We start from the raw sequence: 23,578 nt of genomic DNA, 5'->3' as shown, positions 1-23,578 counted from the left end.
GTATAAGTAATAGGTGTATAGACACGCGTTTCTTTTTAAGCTGGTGCTAATTTTGACAGTAACTCTTTAAACCTGTATGACTCCAGTCACTACCTTCCAATTGCTGTGCAATTGCACTGATAATTTCTTTATGGAAATAGTTTATTGTGTTACCCATAAATGTGCTATGAAATTTCCTAACTGCAATACAATGATAATTTTGTAATGAACCACACATTTGTAAACAGTAATACACTTGTAGTCAGTACCATATAAAAGGTGTGTATTTTTTTATTACGGTGCTTTAGCAGAGCTTTGCAGGATATTCTACATAACAAATTTAAGCAGTTGCTATGTAATTAAATTCATTAGGGACATTTAATTATCTAAACAATATTTACAACTGCAGAAACTTTTAAATAAGTCATAATCTGTGCTGTAATTGATTGTCTCTCAAAAGCAGCTATTTTGTTTTGCAATTTACCTTCAACATTGTAATGGTTTGAGGTAATTTCTTCCACAGGTGGGACGGCCCCTGCTCTATTACACACACACATTTTTTGACTATTACAACATGACACGTTTACATACAGTATATATTAACACCCATTAAATTTTTATTAACGAAATAATATCATATAAAACATCTTTGCCGGCAGGTATCAGTAATGAACAAGGAAATAAAATGGAGGATAAGGAATAAGAGAACGTGTGCCCCAAGTGTACAATTGTGTCATTGTTACAATGTCCATCTTTTAGCTGCACATTTTGAAAAAGTATTCGCAGAGCAATTAAACAATTACTGTTTGTTTCACTCCACATCTTAGTGAAATGGCATACGGTGTTATAAGATTCATGCTGTAGAGCCATAAAAATCAAACTAGGCCAATGCTAGCTTTGTGCAAAGAGGCATTTGTAAGTGAAGTCCTGAATGAGCGAGGAAGTGACAGTAAGTGCAGTTGATCCAGTAACACTTGTACAATAGGTTTTAAAATCAGAACTAAATAATAGACTCCATTTTAAAAGATAGAAGAAGCCAAGTCCAGAAGTCCAAAGCTGTCAGTAAACCCTAATATTTGTGAGGTTATGGATTGTTGGTTGAGTTGTATTTTTAACATTAACTTTCAGTATGTTGTTAAAGAGCTGCTTCATGCACCTCAGTTTCAATTCATACAAGTAAGATACTCATATCATACACATGTCAGAATGTTGCAGTATTCCACAACTTTTATAGATAATTAAGGTGTTAAGACAAATCACTCTCTAACAATATTATATTTATTAGAAATAATACATTGGGCTATTGGGAATTTTTTGCTTAATGGAGGTGAATGCCTGAATACTGTCTGTCACAATCAAGAAATATTAGCACACAGATTTTTTCAGTATGAACATATACAGTGCCTTCAGAAAGTATTCAGACCCCTCCACTTTTTCCACACTTTGTTGTGTTGTAGATTTATTTCAAAATGGATTGTATTGATTATTTTTTGCCATCAACACACAATACCCCATAATGACAAAGTGAAAACACGTTTTTAGGAATTTTTGCAAATTTATTAAATATAAAAAAACTGAAATTTGTCATTTACCTAAGTATTCAGACCCTTTATTGAGTACTTTGTAAGACCGCCTTTAGCAGCGATTACAGCTTAATGTCTGGTGCATAGAGGTGAACTGAACATTTACTGAACATATACTGAACATTTTCAAAACAATAAATAATTGACATTGTTTTAAGTTGTCCCTCTTTTTAAACTGTAGTAATAAATGTTTTGGGAACTTCATTATCAGAACTATGGATTCCCCTCCTGAGGAACTTGCACAGTGTGAGGCATCAGCCTCCTGATCCTTAAGCTTCTTTGCATTGGAAATATGAGATCGAGTTGAAAAACATTCATTGCCTTTTCTTTGCCATTTCACAACACTTAATTTTGCTGAACTTTTTACCAATTATGTTTTTTGCTTCCCTGCCGTAGTTTAACATTAAAAAAATGGTGTCTATATAAACATCAACATATTTTTCATAAGTTGCATCTTTCTGTACAGTAACATCTTTTAGCTTGATTTTCAAATGTTGATGTGTCCTTGAACAACTTTTATAATTGCAAATAAAATGTCTTCTTGATGTGGAAGATCTTTTCTCTATACTTCGTCAGTTTCCCCTTTTCTCATTCAGTTTGATCAAAGACAGGTTAAAAACATCTCAGAATTATAAAGGAGGACATTCTAGTGGATGCAGATTATAAACATGGATATGTGCCTTGATATTCATGCTTATCCAGGGCAGAGTGGTGGCTCTGTGACTAAGGATCTGCGCCTGTGACTGGAAGGTTGCTGGTTCAAATCCCGCAGCCGGCAGAGGAATCCTACTCCGTTGGGCCCCTGAGCAAGGCCCTTAACCCCAACTACTCCAGGGGCACTGTACAATAGCTGACCCCAAGCTTCTCTCCCTGTCTGTGTGTCTCATTGCATGAGAGGGTATGGAAAAAGACAAATTCCTAATGCAAGAAATTATATATGGCTAATAAAGTGATCTTATATATATATCCAAGCGCAACCTGCGAAGATAACTGGCAATATAGAAAAGAGTGCAGTCAGTTTGAAGGCATTGCACAGTAAGAGCACAGGCGCTATGTGCCTGGGAAAAGGATTAGTGAGATGGCAATATTTAAATGACAACTTTGCAATGGAAAGACTTTTGAAGGTTTGAAGCAGTTGCCTTCATTGTTTTCAAAGAGGCAGTGAAGACATCTGCGAGGCTGCAGTATCTGGGGCTGGCACTGGAGCCCCTGCAATCCGAGCTGCGGGACGCAGGGTCCTGGGAAATGGTGGGCAGCCGGTTCCTGGTGAAGATCACCTCCACTGCCGGCACTCTCAGGAATCTCTTCTATAAAAGTCCACTGGAGTGAGCACAGGACGCTGTAATCCCCTCTCTCTGGGCCCCCCGACGCCAGCCAGATTAACCCATTAAAACAGTTATGCTAGACCCTGTGTTTAATAACGGCCTTCCCAGCACTGTCCTGCAGTGGGAGGCTGTTCTTCACTAAAGCCCTTTCCAAGCATCGAAAATATGTAAAGCTCCTGTGTGTGTTTGCACACTCTCTGCAGTATCATACTGTAAGTGGATTGTCCACTAACATACACATTACGTGTATTTATGTTGTACTGATACAGATCTATTTTTAACCTATTTTGTATTGGGTGTGCATTTTAGTATATAATTGGGACACATTAACAAGCCACTTTTTCAAGGGAAGCTGGTGAATTTATTGCACATTCCACAGGATGTCACCACCTCCCTCTCTTTCAGGTGTTTAATAAAATAAATGAAACATGTTCACCAACATGTTCTCTTCAGCAATTTTATCTTCTCCACATAATTGCAATATATCTTTCAGCATATGCAGTATATATTTAATGACAGCTTCAACACATTATCTCAAAACGAAAGGCTGTTATAGTGAGATACTATGTGGGTTAGATAAGCAGCCTGAGGGTGACTATTTAATACAAATGTTTTTAACAAGGCTATATCTTTTAACCATACTGAGCTGACCCTTTTCCCCGTCCATTTTCTATTGTAAGCTTTACTTTGTAAAATTTACTTTTGAGTGTAATACAACTGTATATGACATTACATATTAGAACATGTTATATTTATATTGTGAACTTCATTTATTTGACACAACTAGGATCCACAGTATAGTTTCCCTAATTTACGATGATGTACAATATGCTGAAAGAGCTTCAAACTAAAATAAGGAAGGGTGGGTTGTGGCGCCATCTGCAGACAGCAGTAGTTAAACGAGGCTGAGGGCGAGAAGTGCGTGCAGCTCTGATCGGAACCGTCTTGCCGTGCAGCAGTAATTGTTGCCAGCAGAGGGCGTTCTTGTGCGTAGAGGTTTTGTTGAAAGCCCATCTATTGACAGGTTATAAACATATTTACTGTATGGCGTGTAAATAATTCACACATTTTGTTTTCTAAAGCCGACAACAGTTTCCTTCACTTAGTCCAGAAGCTTGCAAGGGTACTTACCTAAAGCAGTACCGTGACGTTTGACTCTTAAGGCGCATCGTAACTATGGCTAACAATTTGAATCGGCTAATTGTTACTTCTTATCGTTTTGTGTTGTCACACATTTTAGCGGCCGCATCGTGCATAAAACAATATTGTAAATGATCCCTTCGCCTCTTCTAAACGCCGCAGAGCTCCCATGCGCGTCCGTGTGCCTTCAGTAGGGTGCGGAACCAGGCTTGGTCCTGCGTGTCGGCTTCCCGTGTGCTGCAGGAGCCGCTGGCCGTGGTGCTGAAGGGAGCGGCGGTACTGCATGTGGAATGTAGTTTTTGCTCATTTCAAACACATTTCAATAATTAGGAGATTCTTTAGGAGCGTAAATGTTAAAAATGAGGATCTCTTTGCATTAAAATATTCTGACAGTGTTACAGCTAGGCATGTATTAGATTCCTGAGAACTGCTGATTTATCAACTTCTAGACCTCTTTAAGCTTCAAGGTTTATAGTACTGCACTGTTTTTTTACAATTTAAACATCTCCAATTTCAAGAAATTAACAACGGTTTTACATTTTAGGGTCTGTACTGGAATGCCAGTCCAAGCTCCTATTTTAGAAAAAAATATACCAGTAAAGCATCATGTGACTGAGACCGGTTGAAGTTGGTTCTATGGAAGTGGCACCACTTTCAGAAAGGTAAGTTCATTTTTTCTGTTTTAATAGCATAAAGAACAGGTTTTGGTTTCAGTAATAAAATGCACTGTTAGGTCATTCTGGTTTGCATTCTAACTTTTCAATTTTTTTTTAATTTTGGTATCCAATGTGCACACACATAATTGTACAACTATATAGTGTATATATATATAGATCTATAGGGTTATAGATCTGTGTTATTTACTTACATTATATGGTACAACAGTTGATATTTGCGAGTTCATTATCGGCACACACCTGTGACAACAGCCGTCCACCAGTGAAGGCACCAGTGCTGGCTGGAGCCTGCAGGATGTCGCCATGGCCGGGCAGCTTAGGGACTGGCAACACAGACAGGAAGACACCCAGTGGTGACCCAGGAGGAGGAAGCATCTTTGAGCTAGATCTAGCTAGACAGATTTTATACCAGGGTTCCCCATGACTGGAGTTAACCTGTGCACCCTGGAAGGCAGCGTGCACTAGCATCTACTGCCTGCTGTAGGGAAGCATTAAGGACAGGGTTACACTTGCATTTGTTAAGATGTGGTTCATATCATTATATGGAATATGAAATGTTCAGCTGTAGAGAAATCTGATTTAAAAGCTGTTTAAATGTGGAAGTCTGCATACATTTGAGTTGATGTGTTTATTGACAAAAATATTTCACTGATAAGAATTCAGGTATATTTCAAAATCTTTGCCATCTTAACACAATCTTCTGACTCTCAAACACAGTAGACTATACAGAATTAAGTTATTTACACAAATAGCGGTACGAATGCACATTTTCTTCCAGTTTACAAAAAGGGACTGTTTGGGTTCAGCTGGAGTAAATTATGATAAATACATTGTTCTTATTGCCCTTTAACTATCTTCCAGGTTAGATTAAAGGTTAACAGTGCGTGCACCCTTCAAGTCTGGAAAACACTGGGATAGGCAAGCTGTTTTTTGTGCTTATGTGTCAGGAATGGCTAAGAGACAAAGGAAATGTTTTAAAATAAGACTACATTCACTACCAGCTGTGAAAACAGACTTGATGGATGATGTTTTGAAGGTTAATACCTTTTGGGCTGTTGAACAGCAAAATCCATAAATGTCAACAACTGTGGGTATCTGTGGTCTTTTGCACTTAAGATACTAAACATTTACAAAAGTCTGATGTTGTTGTTTCACTTTGAGTTAAGTTCTGCTCTCTTATACACCCCCAATAGCTGACAGATAGTAAAGTTGCTGAATATCATTTGTATTTTGTAATATGTTGGTATACAGAATAACACAAAACATTTTTACCTACCTTTTCAAGTATACTTCAAACCAACATCCACTTTAGGCTCCCTTTTCACAATAAAAATATATGAGAAGCTATTTCTGTTTTTTAAAGACAAAGTATGAAAACAACTTTATGGCTTTTAAGTATTGATATTGAGTATTAAAATGCTGCTTTCATCATGTGTCTATAATAATGAAGTTTGTTTGCCAGTAAACAAAACAAAAATGAGAAAGTAAAATGTTTTTTTAAAGGGTATACAAAAATGTAGCTTCTCATATATGAAATACAAGGATAAAAAGGTCTGCATCAAGGGCAGTAATCCTTGTCCTGGAGAGAGAGTCTAGTAGGTTTTACCGGTCAGCCTCTCCAGTTATGTCACCTTTGCTATAATGTGTACTAAAGCTCACTTGACGTTTAGTACAGTACGTCCCCCAGAGGTCAGATACCTCTGCTGTGCCCTAGCAGATCGTCCCACCCCTGTGCCAACATTCACAATTTCTATCGTCTTCAAGCACAAAAAAAGTTATTCTCTTGTTTTCAGGCACAACGAATGGGTTCTTTTTTATAGTAGGAGCTTGATGTAACACCAGGATATGATGAGGAACCACTGGTACGCTTCAAAGAATCGACTGATGAACATTACTGCTGCCTCCACTTTTTCCATGTAAATCTTTAGCTAAGTTTTAGATTATTTCATATTAAACACAAGGATGGTTTTAAGCTTTTCTGTTCCGCTTTTTAAAAAGTGTCAAAAGGTTTGCACACAAGCACTGTGCTCAGAATGTGTTCCTGAAATTTTTACCATTTTCAGGGCTTTTTTTGATTACTTACGACACGAATTACTGTATTTATTAAAACAACACCGTGTTCCCTGCAAAGTCTGTGATGCTCTATGTATAGTGAACACAAATCACAACAGAAACGTATTTAAATGTAAAATTGCATGTACTGTAAATACCTGAGTTTTTACACAATGCACAAAAATGTATTTTTTGGCAGCAAAAGACAGTACAAAACAAGTTTTAATATCACAACTAGAAATATACCTTATTTCAGTCTCTGTTGGTCATTTGCATTTACAGACAAGAAACCATGTACAGTTCTAAAACCTTTTTAGTGTCCTATTTTGTGATGTTTCAGGTCCTTTGAAAAAAGAAACTGACCTGTTTGTATCTCATAAAAAAAACAATAAAAAAATTCAGTATAAAATGTGCCTGTCTGTTATTAGTGACCTTTATGTTACTGACTGCATGTATGAGCCAGTCCTGAGTATATATGTGATTATCTCTGTACATGTCACAATAAATCCCAAATAACACCAGTATCAACATTACTGGTGAATATAGATCCATTATAAAATTAAATCCATGTTCAATAGGTAATTCAACCTTGCCACTGCAACTCAAAAATATGTAATGCAATAGCTTAAGAATGCATTATTCTTTCTATTTTTGTTGGGTATCTCAATGATTTAAAATGATCAAAAACAGTAGGAATTAGGGAATAATCTTAAATGATAAAAAGATAAAACGGTCTCATATTTGCTTGCTGCTTTCTAAAGTCTCTTTCTTAAGAGTTCTGGTTAATCAGAACAGCACTGGGTTTTAGTGGAACATCCTATATAAGAAAGCTCCTCACACTTAAAATAAGGCATAAAGATTTCTATCATAATCTCCAGTGAAGTCTAGGAGTATCTGTGCTGGCGCCACCTGCCCTCCCTGGAGGTGTCCCTGCGCCGCTCAGGGTGGTCTCTGCTGCGGGTGCTGCTCATCCTCTCATCCTGGAGATAGTCCTCCCGCTGCCCTCGGAAGTGCCACTCGGAGCCGGAGCTGGAGCCGGAGTCTGGGAAGCGCTGTTCACGGGTGTAGTGCCCGCTGTCCTGCTGGTGGTGGTGCCTGTGGCCACGGTGTGGGCTGCTCTCCTCCTGCCAGGGGCTGCCCTGCCTGTACTGCTGGGAGCCCTGCTGCTGGAATCCTCTGGACCGCTGCTTCTGCCACATGTTGTTGACCTGCAAGAAAAGCCAAGGACTCAACCACCTGTCAGCCGACACCTGGTCCCATGGCTAACTGACAGATGTCCGGCAGCTGTTAAGTGATCCACATACATGAAACGCAAGTCAAAGAAAATTTACGTTTTGGCACCCTCAAACTGCTCAGCCTGGTTCAGTGATAATTTACACCTTTTTTTTTAAATCTAGTCATAGTATTAATCAAGTCGACTAAAATGTCTATTAGTCATAGTCTCTTTCTAGTCAACTAGAACAGAATTACTTTGGTCACATTATAGTCGTGCAGTTAAATTTATGTCATAAAATCTATAAAGATTTTAGCTATACATTTTTAGTCTAAAATTAATTACTTAATTTATATAATTTATTTATAGTCTTGGAATATTAAGGAAATTAAGGTCGGGTTCTTTTTTTCCCCAATTTACAGTTAAGTGTTCTAACTGGATAGGCTTCTATTTGTGTGGCAACATTTTATTTACCAATTTAAGCAAGGAACAAGTGCATAAAACAGATTACGAATTTTAACCATTATTTTAAGCAAATATTACACACATCTAATAACACTTTCAAAAAGCACAAGTTTTTTTTTTATGCACAATCCTGTATTCTTCCCCAGAGAGGTCAAATATCAAATACAAGAAATAATAATGTAATAAAGGGTAAATGATCTCTGAATAAATTATATCTCTGTGTAAGTCTTTCCTCCACGCAGCCTTGGCTCATTTGGATGATCAAGACACATATGTCAGAATGCTATTCATTACAGCTCTGCCTTTGACACTCTAATCAGCAAACTTAATGACCTAGGCATCAGCACCTCTCTATGCAGCTGGATTATGGATTTCCTGACTGGCACACTCACAGACTGAGAAGTCGATGGAAAGCTTTCTTCCACACTGACCCACACTGACCGTCAATTTAGGTGCCCCTTGGGGCTGTGTGCTTCGCCTAATCCTGCTCTCCTTGTTCACCCGCGATTGTGTGACAAGACACAGCTCCAACTTCATCTACAAACATGCTGATGACCCTACCATCATTGGCCGAATCACCGCTAATGATGAGACAGCCAACAGGGATGAGGTCAGGAACCTGGTAGAGCAGTACTTTGACGATCTCTCCCTCAACGTCAGCAAAACCGAAGAGCAGGTTATCGATTCTAGAAAACAGGGTGGGAACAACACCCCTTTTTACATCAACAGAGGTGGCTGCAGAGATGGTAAGCAGCTTAAAGTTCCTGGGTACCTTCATCGCTAATGATTTAACGTGGTCCCAGCATGTAACTGGAGCTACAAAAGAAGGCACAACAGTGCCTTTACTTCCTCAGACAGTTGAAAAAATTTGGTCCATCTTCAAGTTAGACAGAAGCATGAAGTTTCTTGGTGTGCATAATACAGATGACTTCACTTGGTCCCTGAATACCACCTCCCTAGTCAAGAAAACACAGCAGCATCTCCATTTTCTGCAGCGACTGAGGAGGGCAAGCCTTCCCTCCCCTATTCTGACCACATTCTACAGAGGTATCATCGAGAGCACCTTGACCAGCTGTAGCACTGTTTGGTTTGGGAATTGCAACACCTCAGACTGCAAGACCCTGCAATGAATTGTGAAAACAGCTAATAACATTATTGGAGCATCCCTTCCTTCCATTCATGTCATCTATCACAAATGCTGTATGCACAAGGTTTCCAGTACAGTAGATGACCCCTCCCATAAATTCTTTGCCCTCCTACCATCTGGAAAAAGATATTGCAATGTAACAGCTTTTTCCCCACAGGCTGTTAGGCTTCTCAACACCCTGGTACCTACTTGCACCCACACCAATTCCAGAAACAAGGTTTAAACTCTCCCAGTGTTTAGTGTATATTGTGCAATGTATTTTTTATACAATTCTGTAATGGTTAAATTGCACTATATATATCCTGTGTACACTGCCTCTGTTCCGGTGTACACTGTCTTAGTTTGCACAATCTTATTTATTAATATTAGTATTATTAGTCCTGTCTACATTGTCTATGTCACTGTCTTGTCTGTAATAGCACCATGGACCAGGAGGAATGATATTTCGTTCCACTGTATACTTGTATATGGCTGGAATGACAAACAAACTTAACTTGAACTGTCCTTACCACATTTTACAGGTGCACTATTGAGAGTGTGCTCACGTGTGGTATTACAGTGGGGTTTGGCAGCAGCTTGTTGTCTGACCAGAAGGCGTTAACAGGGGATGATCAGGTCAGCCCAGTCCATTATAAGTGTATAGGTCCTGTCCTGTTGTGGACATTTTTACAACTCGCTCTCCCAGGAAAGCTGAAAGTATTGCTAAGGATCATCCTGGTTTCTTACTTTTCTCTCCCCTTCCCTCTGGTATTCGTTATAGGAAGATAAAGGCATGAACCTCCAAGTTTCTTCCCACAAGCAGTCAGATTACTGAACTCTACCCCTGACACTGGTGTTTTTTTCTTCTCTTCTCAAACTGCTGTCTGACTTGTTTTTTTTTAAGTTGTGTGTTATTTAACTTGTTGTGCATATGACAAATAAACTGAACTGAACTAAGAGCAGTCTAAGTGCTAATGACCTCATGCTAGTATTGTGCTAACAAAGTGACAGGCCTGCATTTCATGTCTGTAACAATGCTTGCACTCTACACACATTCTTCTGAAGAAATAAAAAGGAATATCTGCAGGTGCTATAAGGTGCTATGATATTATTTTAAATCGGTTAGCTAAACACCCAGTTCCACCATCAAACTAAATGCAATTAAGCAAAGTGTAGCGGTGTCCACGATGCGTCTCCAGCTGTCCCTATCAGCCGCTTTCTCTAAGCAGGGTACAGGCCTATATTCAAAGCTTTCAGGTGGTCCTCAACAATGCGAATCCAGGTCCGGCTGGGTCTGTCCCTTGGTCTCTCCGGCTGGGGGGTGTTTCTGAAGTGTCGCAGCTATCGCGCGATGATGATCCTGACGTGTGGCAGCTCGTGCAACGTGCCAAAGAAGCGGAGTCGCCTTGCATTGATCAACCAGGAGACGACCGGTGGTCTGTCGAACTTCTGTCTGGTATAGGGGATCCGCAGGCACCACATGTCGCACGCGTCCAGCCGAGCGCATAAATATTTGGTCAGGGACCACGTCTCACATTCCGTAGACCATTACTGGGACAATGTAGGTATTATATAAACGCACTTTAGTGTCGATTGTAATGTGGGATCTCCTGACGTGTCTTTCAAGCTGCTTCAGTTGTCGTAGTACTTCCATACTGGAACAACTCGACAACCTCCACACGCTGCTTGTCCACACTAACACTGGGCAAACTGCAGTCGCCTCCAAACTGCTGGATTTTCATCTTCTGCCAACTGAAGTGCAGACCGAACCTGGCAGCTTCATCACGCATGTACCACAGTGACAGCCTTAGCACGTCCAACTTTTCTGCCAGTAGCGCCAAGTCGTCAGCAAAGTCCAGATCAGTAAAGACTTGATCGCCAAAGGTCGCACCAGCCATTCCATGATGGACATGACGCGGTCCACAGGCACCAGAAACAGGTCTGGAGCGATCATGCAGCCCTGTCTAACTCCAATGTGCACCGGAAACCAGTCTGATCTCATGCCGTCTAATTTAACACAACTGAATGTATCCAGAATGTATACAGAGCCTCCATGAGGTCGACCACTTACGAGCTAGTCCAATGCATCGAAGCGTCTGCCAAAGAGCCGGGCGGTCAACTAAATCGAATGCAGCTTTAAGGTCGACATACGCAAACCACAGTGGTTTGCCAAACTCCTTTCTGCCCTGTATCACCGTGTTCACCGTGACAATGCAATCAACAGTGGAGCGTCCAGGAGTAAAGCCACTACGTTCTAGGCACCGTAATGAACGTAGGCGGTCTCGTACTCTGTTCAGTAGCACTGTGGCGAACACCTTACCGAAAACTGACAATAACGTTACTCCCTAATTAAATTCCCTCATTTTTGCACTCAAGGGTCCATTTCCTGTGCCCTTGAAGAATGGCAATGGTGAATTGGTGACTACTACAGATTTCACAGCATGCAATACACAAAAAATAAAATATGAACAAAAGAAATCCCGTTTTATTTCCCTTTTACAGAGCACCATTACGAACCTGAAAAGCAGCACATACTCTCACATTTTAGACATTTATCACTATGCAACACAAAACTAGTAATCTCCTGATATGTAAATGGTAAAATATGGATCACTCTTATTTTCCCATTTAATTTGTTGACTAGTTACAATGTATTCATACGGTGCTTCAAATTAACTGTAGTTTTTCAAATTATAATGTAGCCGCATTCTGTTTCTTTATTTTCACTACTGTTTTAAAGGGCATTTCCTGGTTTTCTATTCATAAATGGAAGTAAAGGATCTGGAGGCTGACAGTACTTTATCTGAAAGCATTGAGTACCACAAGCATTTCTCGCTTCTCTGCAACTTTTCTTTTTCTAATCAAGGATTCATGCAGGGGTATGGAAAAGACTGGCTGGAAATGAGGGACCAATACAAATCAAAAGAGACGAGGAGAGAAAACAGCACACTCCAATTGCCACATGGTAGCAGCCTCAAGGCACTATGCAATCAACACACAGTCGCAGCTCTAGGACTGTTACACTCACTACAGCCAGCCTGCTATTTGCTAGACAAGGTAAATGCAAAAAAGTGAACTTCATGTGACAATTTACTTCTCTATGAATTTTTGCCAAACAGGTCACTTTGTCTCATCTTAATATACTCAAACAAAGGCAAAGGCATTTAGTCTTTGTCATCATCACTGTAGATTATTTTCGTAAGCGTTTCATCATCTCTGACTAAAATGAAAAACAAGTCACTGCAAACATTTCAGTCATAATTTCCATCGATGAAATTAACACTGGCCTGGTTGCAGCTGAAGTCCACAACAGAAGACCAGTTGTGGCTCCCAGTTGGAAGTTAACTATGCTGATTTCCCCTAGCTACACTACATGATTTGTAGAGAAATCTATCAACTTTCTAACACAGAAAACCTTAATTTTGTCTTAACAGTAAATTCAATAGATTCGTTTTAAGTACCATATTCTTTGATGAATAACAAGCTAAATTAAATCAAAAGGCTCTGATGCATCCACAAATTCCTGCTATTTGCCTACTAAAGACAGACCACCAGTGTGGACCCAAGGGGACACTTACCATGGCTTGTCTCTGCAGACTGTCTGGGGAGGAATAGGATCTCTGAAACTGTGGAGGAGTGGAGTAGACCTGGGAGCCCATTAGATCTGGCACTCTGTCATACCTGAATTAGGGATATACCTCACATTTAGAAAACGCACCAGCATGCACAGAGTGAAATCTTAACATGGACCTACATCACATACATGACTCAAGACAAGGGTCACATAAGAGAAAACATTTTTTTTCTAATTGCAAACTGCACAGTTTGTCCAAGCTTCTTAAACACTTAAATTCACTTCTTAATTCACACTTAAAAACATGCCTAAAAAGCTGATAATACCATCTTTGCTCAAATTACATAACAGACTAATTACGCAAGCAGGTCCCTTGTAATAGACAATGTTAATAAAATATTCACTGTATAAGGGTATGGCCCCAGGATGCAAACCATGTTATTCTTCTTATTCTTTGGTTTGTTTGTGCTAATTTATTTTAGACGTTCAAGTATACCTTTACTGTACAGGATTATTGTATAATCCCTATTCATTTTAAGTAATTCAACACTATCTTTAGAATTGCTCAAATTATGGGCAAGTGTATCTGCAAAGCAACATTTACAAAATCTGGAAAAGCCATATGACAAGCAAAAGCTGACAGGTATAATTGTTTGATGAAAGCTTTCGTGATGTGCACATCAAAACAAGTTCAGAGGCGTTTTGACAGCAGCCTTAATCCTAGTCTCCGCATTACACAATATCTGGCAAACACCTGCTGGGATTACCTACATCACCAAAACACCCAGCACCCTCATTTGTTCAGCCATGTTTCGTAATTGTGGAGTACGCACCTGCCACCCTGGGGAGAGGGCGTACTCGAAGAGCTGAGATTCTGAGAGCTGCCCGGGCTGTTTCCATCTGGGCTTCTGTGGGTGCTTCCTGACACACCAAAATAAGAAAGGTTCATGTAAATCTTCATACCTCAGAGCACAAAGCTACATGGTTCTGATGTATTTCAAGCTAAACTCCTACATTTAAAAAAGTATAGGAAGAATGTTTCATGTATACCCAAGATTGTATTAGCGCCGGTCAAAAACGTTTCCTTCCGTCACCATTCTCTAAATTCAAAACCAAGCAGTCTGAATGTGGCGTGAGAGTGAAGAACCAGCATCTTATAAAGATGAGCTTTAATTCTGCTTCTAAAAACAAGTTCTAAAATAATGTAAGCAATTATTTAATGACATGCTTTTTCCTACTGATTTGCTGGCGTTTTGCCTCTTACCTAAATAAAGGTAAATGCCGCTAGGACTAGAACTTATCTCAGTACCAAGAGCTCTCTGAAGTGAAGGGTGAATTAACACGGTCTGCCTCCAAAAACGCCACAAACCTATCCATTGCTGTGACCGTCATTAATAATACATGACTTGTGTGGTGACAGAGGACTGTACTAATGCAAAACACCTCACTGTTGATCACTGACCTCAATGGTAAATGTCTTAAGATGTTATACTGTCACTTCATAGGAAACTACCAGGTTTTTATACACAGAAAGTGTCCCTAGTAGTTGTAGTCCATAAAAATATACTTTTCTGAAAGCAAGGCAGCATATCTGAAATTATCATGTATTTCAAATAATTTAAACTAATAAGCAGTGATATTGGAAATGCTATTTTCAGACCAGAAAATGAATAGCAAAACATCAACTGATTTTAGCTTCCCCCGCCCCCCAATCTCAGTATTACTACTGCTACTTTCCACAACCTGACTATTGCTATACTGTTTTCTGCAGCAGCCAGTCTTGAAGATCAGCACAGCCCAGTGTCTGAACAGAGACCTCACAGTGCTGAAGGACAGCCCAGTGTCTGAACAGAGACCTCACAGTGCTGAAGGACAGCCCAGTGTCAAACAGATGGCATTCGTTATCGAGTTACCTGATCGGAACTGTATTTTCAGTGGCCTCCCAAACAGGCTAGTTCCGTTCAGCAGGTCCATTCCATACGGCACAGACACCTCGTGTTTGAAGTTCACGAAGGCGAAGGCTTTCTGCCTCCCATCCTTGTCCTTGGGGATTTTCACGTTAATCACAGGGCCAGCCTGTTGCAGACAAGGGAAAACCAGCCAAACAAAACCAATCAATCCGATTTCAATCTTTGGTACTTCTAACAAACGTTAAGCTCCCCGTAGCTCTGAGATGTGAACGAGTGAAACAACTGAGGTAAACAGAGTTTTGCGTTGATGAGGGCAGAGTTACCACTGGGAAAAGCAGGCTGCTGCTGTAAGAGGTACTGGCGGACCAGACTGGCACCCTACTCGCCGGACTAAAACTGCCCAACGGATACACACTGCTGAACTATGGTCTTAATTCACTAGGTCGCAAAAATACTACTAAGTGTGAAGATATTAACCCTTACGTCCCGTCTAAATTCTTTTCTGGACCTGCACGAACTGTGGTATTGGATTTCTCTACTGGTACTGCATTTCTCATTACTCCGTCATGCGCTTATACTTATACGCTACATAAATAATGGGAATACCATTACATTTCCGTCGTTTAATAATGATTATTATATTATGCAACTCGATAATTACATCGGGGCTGCTGTTCTTATTGACCCGGTGAGCCAACGATCTTAAGCCCGTTTCTGCGGGCTACAGAGCTGAGCGGAGCCGCGCGCGCGACGAGCTCCGGTATCAGCCCTGCCTCACGCGCCGACTTTCAAACCGCCAACGTTTAAACCGTCTGCTCTCCCTCCGAGCCGACCTCCGCAAGATACAGCGTCAGATGAGGAAAACAAAGCCGAGCACTCGCCAGCCAGTGGCGAAACAACAAACATATCATTTTTATGTCCGCTCGAGTAAAACAGCTAGGCTTCCCCCGCTTACCTGCAAAAATAACTCGAACAGCAGCTCTTCAGTCACTCTTGTATCCAAATTCCCAACAAACAGCGTCTTGTCGACTTCATCGGACACCCCCATTATTTAATTTAAATTAAAATAGTTTAAAACATTAATTACAGTAACTTAAAAAAAAACCCACAATAGCAAAAGAGAAATTCGTAACCAACAGGCAGGCCGCTGTTCAAGCCTCGTTTCCGTGCAATTAAGTTTTGCCCCGCTGGCCTCGTTTTCGTGCTGTAACCTCTGACCCCGCATGCCTCGTTTTCGTACTGTGACCTTTGCCCTCCTTGCCGCATTTCCGGGCAATGAGTTTTGCCCCACAAACTTCGTTTTTGTGCTGTAAACTTTGCCCCGCAAGCCCCGTTTTGAGTTCACTGTTTCTGCTCTTAGGATGGGCAGCGTTTTGTAAAGAGTAATTCATACACTTTTAAATGCATTTATGTAAAAAACAGTTACCTTTAAGACATATAAAACAACTGTAAAAGTAGCCAAAATATATGTAATCCGTGTACACGTGATTGGCCTTATTATTCTGCAGGTTCCCCAACTATTATAAATGTAAACTTTGCATTGACCGAAAAGTTTGCAAAACCAAGACATGGAAGAACTAGATTAATTACGTAACCAAGTAATACCCCTTAAAGACGACGGTCTTTAAGGTCGTTTAAGATCCAAATAAAATTAAAAATTATGATTGCATCCTGTGAATCACTTTTTTTTCCGCTCCGTGACTGTTTATCTTTACGACAGTCGGAATCGGAAGTCGACCAGGATGCCGGTGTTCCCCAGATCAGCGTGGACTGCTGGCAGAGGGGGTCTTGGAACGCTGTTGAAACTGCGTGGCGTGACCGGTCTGTATGCACTGGGACCCGCAGCCTCGGTCCCCTCCGCGACCCGCACGCTCCCCTGGCCGGCTGCTGCAGGCCGGTCCTGCGCAGTTCGTGCTGCGGCGGTCAGATCGGGCGGACGAGCAGGCTGGGTGGCCGGTCTGTCTGAGGCTGGATTGGATCGCTACCCCTCAGCCGAGATGACATCTTCCACAACTACTGTCGCGGAGAGCATGGGCCAGAGGCTGGTGTGGGTGGATCTGGAGGTACCGAAGTAACTTTCAGCAACTTCCAGTGCTGGTTCGGTGACCGTAGCAATAGACTCGTGCTTTGTTCGCGGACGTGTAGGGAATGAGCGCTTTCGTATTTGGCCGGAAAAAGCCTAATGCTATTGCCTCTGGATGTCATTAGCTGACCGTTTTACGTGCAGCCCCTTTCTCCATTTCGTATTAAAGTTAAGAAAGCAGATAGATTATCACAGTCGGTAGTCTGGGCTTTGTTTTTAAAGTGTTTTTTTTTAGTTTGCGTGTGTGCGTTCTCAGTTTCGTGGACGCCAACCCAATCTTAAGAAAGTAGCTCCTGCGCTACTTTTACAACAGATACCAGTAATTCTGATCTGCGTTTCCAAAAGGGCCGTGAAAGAGACTGTAAGAGAAATGGGGGGGGGGGGGGGAAGAGTAGCAATAGATATTGCTGTGACGATTTTGTCCAAATGGTTCAGCATCATTTCGTTCCCTGCACAGCAACTAGTCTTCCAGGCGTGGGTCTTGGAGACCAGCCCTGCGCTCCTCTTGGCTCACACCATGTAAAGCCGAAAAGCTTCTCGTGTTTTCTAGTCGGGGGGGGGGCCTTTGTTTCGATAAGAAAAAAAAAAACCCACAGTCACTTGCAGCAGCTGCCCCGAAAACTCCCCGGGAGCCGAAGCTTTACAGATGTCTCGATTTCACTCTGAAATGCGCAACCTTTCAAACGAAGCAGGGTCGGAGGAGCATGAAAACGCGTTTCCTCTTGTTCTGTCTTCCCGCAGATGACAGGCCTGGACATCGAGAAGGACCAGATTATTGAAATGGCCTGCATCATCACAGACTCTGAGCTCAACATAGTGGTGGAGGTAACTACTTAAACTACTGTGGCAGCAGCTGATGACAGTGCGAGTTCGGGTCTTGTCCTCTCTCTCTCTCTCTCTCTCTCAGTGTAGTGTGTTTAACCATCGCCCCAATGAGAATTTTGTTTCGTTGTCTCTGGATGAACAGGGCCCCAATTTAATCATCAGTCAGCCAGACGAACTGTTGGACAGCATGTCAGACTGGTGCAAGGAACACCATGGCCAGGTAAATACGCTCATTCTCGGCTGCTGCTTCACGGCCCGGGCCTGCTCACGCTGTGAGCTGTGAATGCAGGCGTCCTCAGCACAGCACAATTCCCCACGCCACCTCGAAAGTTTGCAGCAGTGCAGTGTTTTCCTCTCTTTTCAGTGATTGAAGTGGTTCGAGTAGGCGGCTGCGTCAGCACGCGTCAGCTTCAAAGGAACAAGGAAAGGTTGATTCCATGCTGAAAAGAGAAGAAAAGAAACGCAACGTTTCAGCTGTGGAGCCTTCTTCAGGTGTTGCAGCCGAAATGTTGTTTCTTTTCTTCTCTTTTCAGCATGGAATAAACCTTTACTTGTTTTATGGTCACATGGCTGAAAATGTGTAGAACAGTCTAAATAACACCCATGCTATGTTTTTTAAAAGAGTTTGCCGGATTTCTGTAAGCAGTCGGAGAGGAGGAGTTGCACAGTGGTTGTTAGCTGCTGTAACCGAGCTGCGGAGCACGTGGGGCTGAGGGGAGCCCGCGGGCGTTACTGGGGGAACGGGCCGTGGGGAGACGCTCAGTCACTCTCGCTGGAGAGGTTCAGCCTTCTGCCCCTGTCTCTCCACTCCTTCGTCCCCAGTCAGGTTTGACGCAGGCGGTGCGGGACAGCAAGATATCCCTCCAGCAGGCCGAGTACGAGTTCCTGTCCTTCGTGCGCCAGCACACGCCCCCAGGACAGTGCCCTCTCGCAGGTATGCAGCCTGGCTCTGAGCGGCTCACTTTAGTCTGGAGCAGAAACATCATATACAGTGGAAATCAAGAGACTACACAGCCTTATTGAAATTTCAGTTTTTGTTGATGGAAAGGCTGACATCAAGACACATCGTGTCAGACCTTTTTTCACCTTTAATAAGATCTTGTAACCAACAATATTTAAGTAAAAAACAAATGGCTTTCAATGCCTTGGTTGCATTAGTGTGCACAGCCTTTATAAAGGCGGATGTAACTGTGTTCAGATTTAACCAACCACATTCCAAATCATGTACGAAAGTAATTTGCCTTCACCTGACATCAATTCTGATTAGCCCTAAATAAAATCAGCTGTTCCTGTAGGATTTCCCTGAAGGTTTCTTGGTTGCTTAGTGCAGAGATAACCATGGTCCACAAGGAGCTAACAGAAGATCTATGGGATCTTATTATTAAAAGGCAACAAAAGAACATCCAAGCCCATAAAAAGTTTACAATAAGATACAATCAATCTTCCAAAACCATGAGGGAAAATGTCTTATGGTCTGATTAGACCAAGATAGAACTTTTTGGCCTTAATTCCAAAAAATATGTTTGGTGCAAAGATAACACTGCTCCTACTCCAAAGAGCACCGTACCTACTGTCAAGCATGGTGGTGACAGCATCATGATATGGTGCTGCTTCTCTTCAGCTGGGACAGGGGCTCTGGTCAGGATAGAGGAGAACATGCGTAGCTCCAAATATCAAGATATTTTGACACAAAACCTGCTGCCCTTTGCCAGAAAGCTGAAGTTCAAGAAAAATTTCACCTTTCGACATGACGATGATCTGAAGCACACAGCCAAGTCAATCTTGAGCCTGGGTCTCAGTCCTGGGTCTCAGAGCCTGGGTCTCAGTCCTATAGAAAATCATGTGGACTGACCTAAAGAGGGCTGTGCACAGGAGATCCCCTTGCAATTTCAATTCAATAAATTTGTATAGCGCCTTTCACAACGAGGTTGCCCCAAGGCACTTAACAATGCAAGTGACTATACATGTTGTGAATACAAAACAGAGAAGACCAAAAGACAACAGACAATTTGACTGAGCTTAAACTCTTAAAAAAGCTTAAAAAAGAGTGGGATAAAATTGCAAAATCCAGGTGTGTTAAGTTGACAGAGACTTGTGCAATCAAGGCATTGAGAGTTTTTTTTAAACTACAACTAATCCACGATTCCAAGGTGAAATTTCAATAAGAGTGTGTAGACTTGATATCTGCCGCACATAACCTCATTCACACTCTAAAAAACCTGCAATCACATCTTCAGTCAGCTGTTCACATTATCTTAATCCATGTTAGAAACAATAATCTAGTGTTCACATCATTGCTTCTGTTTAACATTCCCTGTGTCCGCAGTGACAGTGCTGATGTAATCATTTTCCTTAAGGGTGCTGTTGACATATGCTGCAGCAGTAGCAGTTAAAACAAGCTGGGCTTTAAGAAACGCGGAAATGTGTGTGCTTTTCTCCGTATGACGTCTTTCTAGGGAATTCGGTTCATGCCGATAAGAAGTTTTTGGACAAGCACATGCCTCAGTTCATGCGCCACCTTCACTACAGAATCATTGACGTCAGCACCATCAAGGAGCTCTGCAGGTAAAACACTGAAGGGTCTTCATTAAGGCTTTGGGACCGTGAAAGTTTCAAAGGGTGCTCTAAAAGAACAACTTTCCCGATAATGGGAGTAACTGTTTTTCTAGCACACCTGGACGTTTTCACATGTTTTGTAAGTGTAGATGCGAGTGCACGTTTGATGACAGTCACATATTAGGGCGGCAGGAAATCAAAGTGCCATGTGTGCTGTTTCATGTCCAGATTTCTCACTTGCCTAGCAGTGTTCCTCCTCAGGCCACAGGACAGGCTGTGTGCCTGAAGACGTTGGCCGTTGTTCCCTTTATCATACACAGCAGGGAAATTTCACCAGGTTTTTTTAAACTCTTGGTTTAACAGCTTAATTGGGGGGAAGGGGTGTCCGTTATTGCTGAATGTCCATTAAATCATGATGTTTTTTTAGCCTCAAAAGGCACTATTATATGAGAAAATACAGTATCTATACAGTGTATGTATACATACTTTATATGCTTACTGGTTCTTTTGACTTATTTTTTTAAGAAGCTGCAATCAACACAGTCAAAGAAATGTGTTCCTATGCTTTTTTTATCATAAATATACAATATAACGCGTCATAAATTTACTGTGTAAAATTTGCTAAATCATATGAAACACAAACCCATCATAAGCAATCATCTTACCCCTATAGGACATCATTGATATTCCCGAATTTCAACCCTGTGTAGTATTTATTTTAATGCGGTTTTATAATTTGTGCGTTGCGTCATTATTGCGGGGAAAAGGCCGATCTGTATTTCTGATTTCACAGACATAATTAATTCCTCCCTTTTTGGATTTTGTCTGTGAAATCAGAAGTCTGTTCAAGTGAGGGTTTTTGCTCTTCTAGGCGCTGGTTTCCAGAGGAGTACAAGCTCGCCCCAAAGAAGAAAGCTTCACACAGGCAAGTCTTGGGATCTGTTGGCAGTGCTGCAAGGGGGGTCTGTCAAGTGTCTCAGGAAGGGCTGTAAAACGCTCCTGAGCGTTTAAGAAGCCTGTAGTGCTTTCATCCTTTCCTTTGAAAGCCACGCTTTAAGTAAAACAGACAAGAAAGTCGGTGCCCGGATTTCAACATCTCTGAAAGTTTCTCATAGCATTTTCATTGTGGTTTCCTCTCTTATGGTTTCAGTAGGCCTTGGCTATGCTAGACTGTGAGCAAAGCCTGGCATGCTGAAGGAATTAGTTAGAAACATCTGCTGTGGTATGTCACGGATTTTCCTTGATCCAGTACGGTAAAGCACACCATAGCAACACTAAGATCAAACTGCCCTACAAAAGAGTAAAAATACCATTATGAATATACCATGGTAAATGTAACACATTCACTTCAACCTGGTTCCCTTTGCCTGTATGATTATTCTTCTCATTACACACCTGATTAAAGCACACCTTCATGTAAAAGTACAGGGCTGACTCGGTACTGCTACTTTAAATGTACAGTGCACACATGTAATGTTTGTGTGTTTTCATCCCGTTAGTTAATTAAAATAAATGATATATGTGCATGTGTATACTGCGTATAAAGAATGTTAAATAAAATTCATAAGCAGTGTTGCTGTTGATTGAGAGTAAAACTCGAATCTTGCGAATCTCGGCACGTGTGAGAAATGTCTTCTAGAGCACTGTTTCATTGGGAATTTTTCAGAGCATTGGATGACATTCAGGAGAGCATTAAGGAGCTCCAGTTTTACAGAAGGAACGTCTTCAAGCCTGATACAGAGGAGAAAAAGCGTAAAATAGTGGAGAATGGAGAAAATACCAAGACTTCCGGCTGAGCCAGTGGAGTAGAGGAGAGGGAAGCTGTGGAAGTTGTTGAAAAGAAACAACTGTAAAATCCCGTTTGCACACAGTGGCCAACTGTTGCCTTTCTGTGGGACTGATGGTGTTCAGACCCTCCTTTATTGTTGCTGCACATGGCAGAAAAAGCAGTGTCTCTCTTTTTTAAGTTACTCTTCATTTTCTCTTAACCACAGTTTGTTTTTAATTTGTTCAGAAGAAATGCCTTTGTTGAATTTCCCGGAGTGCTTGTAATTAAGCCCCATTATTTATGTCTCTCTTTACCAGGACATCTGCTTTTAATTTTCTTGCCCTGGTGTTTAAAAAAATAAATAAACCTGATGGATGTTAAGAATATAATTTCTTATGTTTAATATCATTTGTAATAACTTGAAGCAAGCTTGATGTTATTCATAAATGTTACTTATGTAACTGGTTTTGAAGATGGGTTGTTTTTGTTAATTAGATGAATCCCATCTAATCATATTCGATTTTTTTATTAGGAAGTTACCATACACAGAAAAAGAATATTTAATGATACAGGCCATTTAATGTTTTGTAAATAAAGTGATAGAAGGGTGAAAATGTTTTAAGCGGAAAAATGGCTTAAAATATAGGAGTATTTAAGTAGTAGTTAACATCTAAACTTTAGCAGTGGTAGTATTTTTAAGAGCCCTTAATGGCATTGCTAAATCTGTATTTTAGTGTGGTCTGTTAAAATAAGAAGCTGTCTGTATCCAGACAGTCACCCATTGGTGCACTCCTTTCAAAAACAGAAGTGTTCACCTCCATTATTTACATTTTACAATCTGTTCCCTTAATAAAAGATTGATGAATCAGTACTGGCACCAGGTGGCAGTGTTGGACACTTTTCAATGTGAGGACAGTCCTAGTAGCAGTACTGACAAGCAACCTCATTCGGAGCAGACTGCGTTACTCCTGAAACAATATGCCATACAAGCTATGCTTTTAATTTACCTTTTCTCACAGCCAGCCATTAACCTTTAGTGAACTGCACACTCAGGAGAGCTGCCTTCTCTGAAAGGGCTTCAGCAGAAAATTGCAGCATGTTGAGTAATTCTGTTTCCCCTGATGCTGTTCAGAGAATTACAGCAGGGCTCTTCAGTCAGAGATCTAATCCAGACTCAGTTCCTAGGTATTCACTCACCGCACTGCCAAAAAAAAATTAAAATGGACAGACTTGAGAAGAGCTGTAGGATAACAGTCAGTTTTTTTTTCTCAACATGAAAATAAAGGCACTTCGGAGATCTCT

The 23,578-nt window shown here is 41.2% G+C and overlaps 3 protein-coding genes across 3 annotated transcripts in view; 2 read left to right on the top strand and 1 right to left on the bottom strand.

Annotated features, from left to right (window-relative positions):
• kirrel3a (kirre like nephrin family adhesion molecule 3a) overlaps positions 1-4,689 on the top strand; it is a 304,458-nt gene extending 299,769 nt beyond the window's left edge. Inside the window, exon 15 of the mRNA XM_088939485.1 lies at positions 4,572-4,689. Coding sequence (XP_088795611.1) covers positions 4,572-4,643 — 72 coding nt within the window. The 3' untranslated portion in view covers positions 4,644-4,689. The remainder of the gene's footprint in view (positions 1-4,571) is intronic.
• A 658-nt stretch (positions 4,690-5,347) lies between these two features.
• On the bottom strand, positions 5,348-16,218 carry rbm7 (RNA binding motif protein 7). Its single transcript, XM_088939483.1, has 5 exons — positions 16,000-16,218; positions 15,048-15,210; positions 13,968-14,055; positions 13,139-13,241; positions 5,348-7,964 (listed from the first exon to the last, which is right to left on the bottom strand). The coding sequence occupies exons 1-5, from the start codon at positions 16,090-16,092 to the stop codon at positions 7,641-7,643; spliced, it is 771 nt and encodes a 256-aa protein (XP_088795609.1). The 5' UTR covers positions 16,093-16,218; the 3' UTR covers positions 5,348-7,640.
• Positions 16,219-16,763: 545 nt separating this feature from the next.
• rexo2 (RNA exonuclease 2) lies at positions 16,764-23,578 on the top strand. The gene is made up of 7 exons (XM_088939771.1): positions 16,764-17,107; positions 17,869-17,952; positions 18,095-18,172; positions 18,775-18,886; positions 20,409-20,517; positions 21,380-21,433; positions 22,175-23,578. The coding sequence occupies exons 1-7, from the start codon at positions 16,787-16,789 to the stop codon at positions 22,302-22,304; spliced, it is 888 nt and encodes a 295-aa protein (XP_088795897.1). The 5' UTR covers positions 16,764-16,786; the 3' UTR covers positions 22,305-23,578.

Source organism: Atractosteus spatula, chromosome 22 (genome assembly GCF_055471065.1).
Source record: "Atractosteus spatula isolate fAtrSpa1 chromosome 22, fAtrSpa1.hap1, whole genome shotgun sequence".
NCBI classification, from domain to species: domain Eukaryota; kingdom Metazoa; phylum Chordata; class Actinopteri; order Semionotiformes; family Lepisosteidae; genus Atractosteus; species Atractosteus spatula.
Note: the sequence above shows the minus strand (reverse complement) of the source record. Positions and strands in the feature narration are given on the sequence as shown.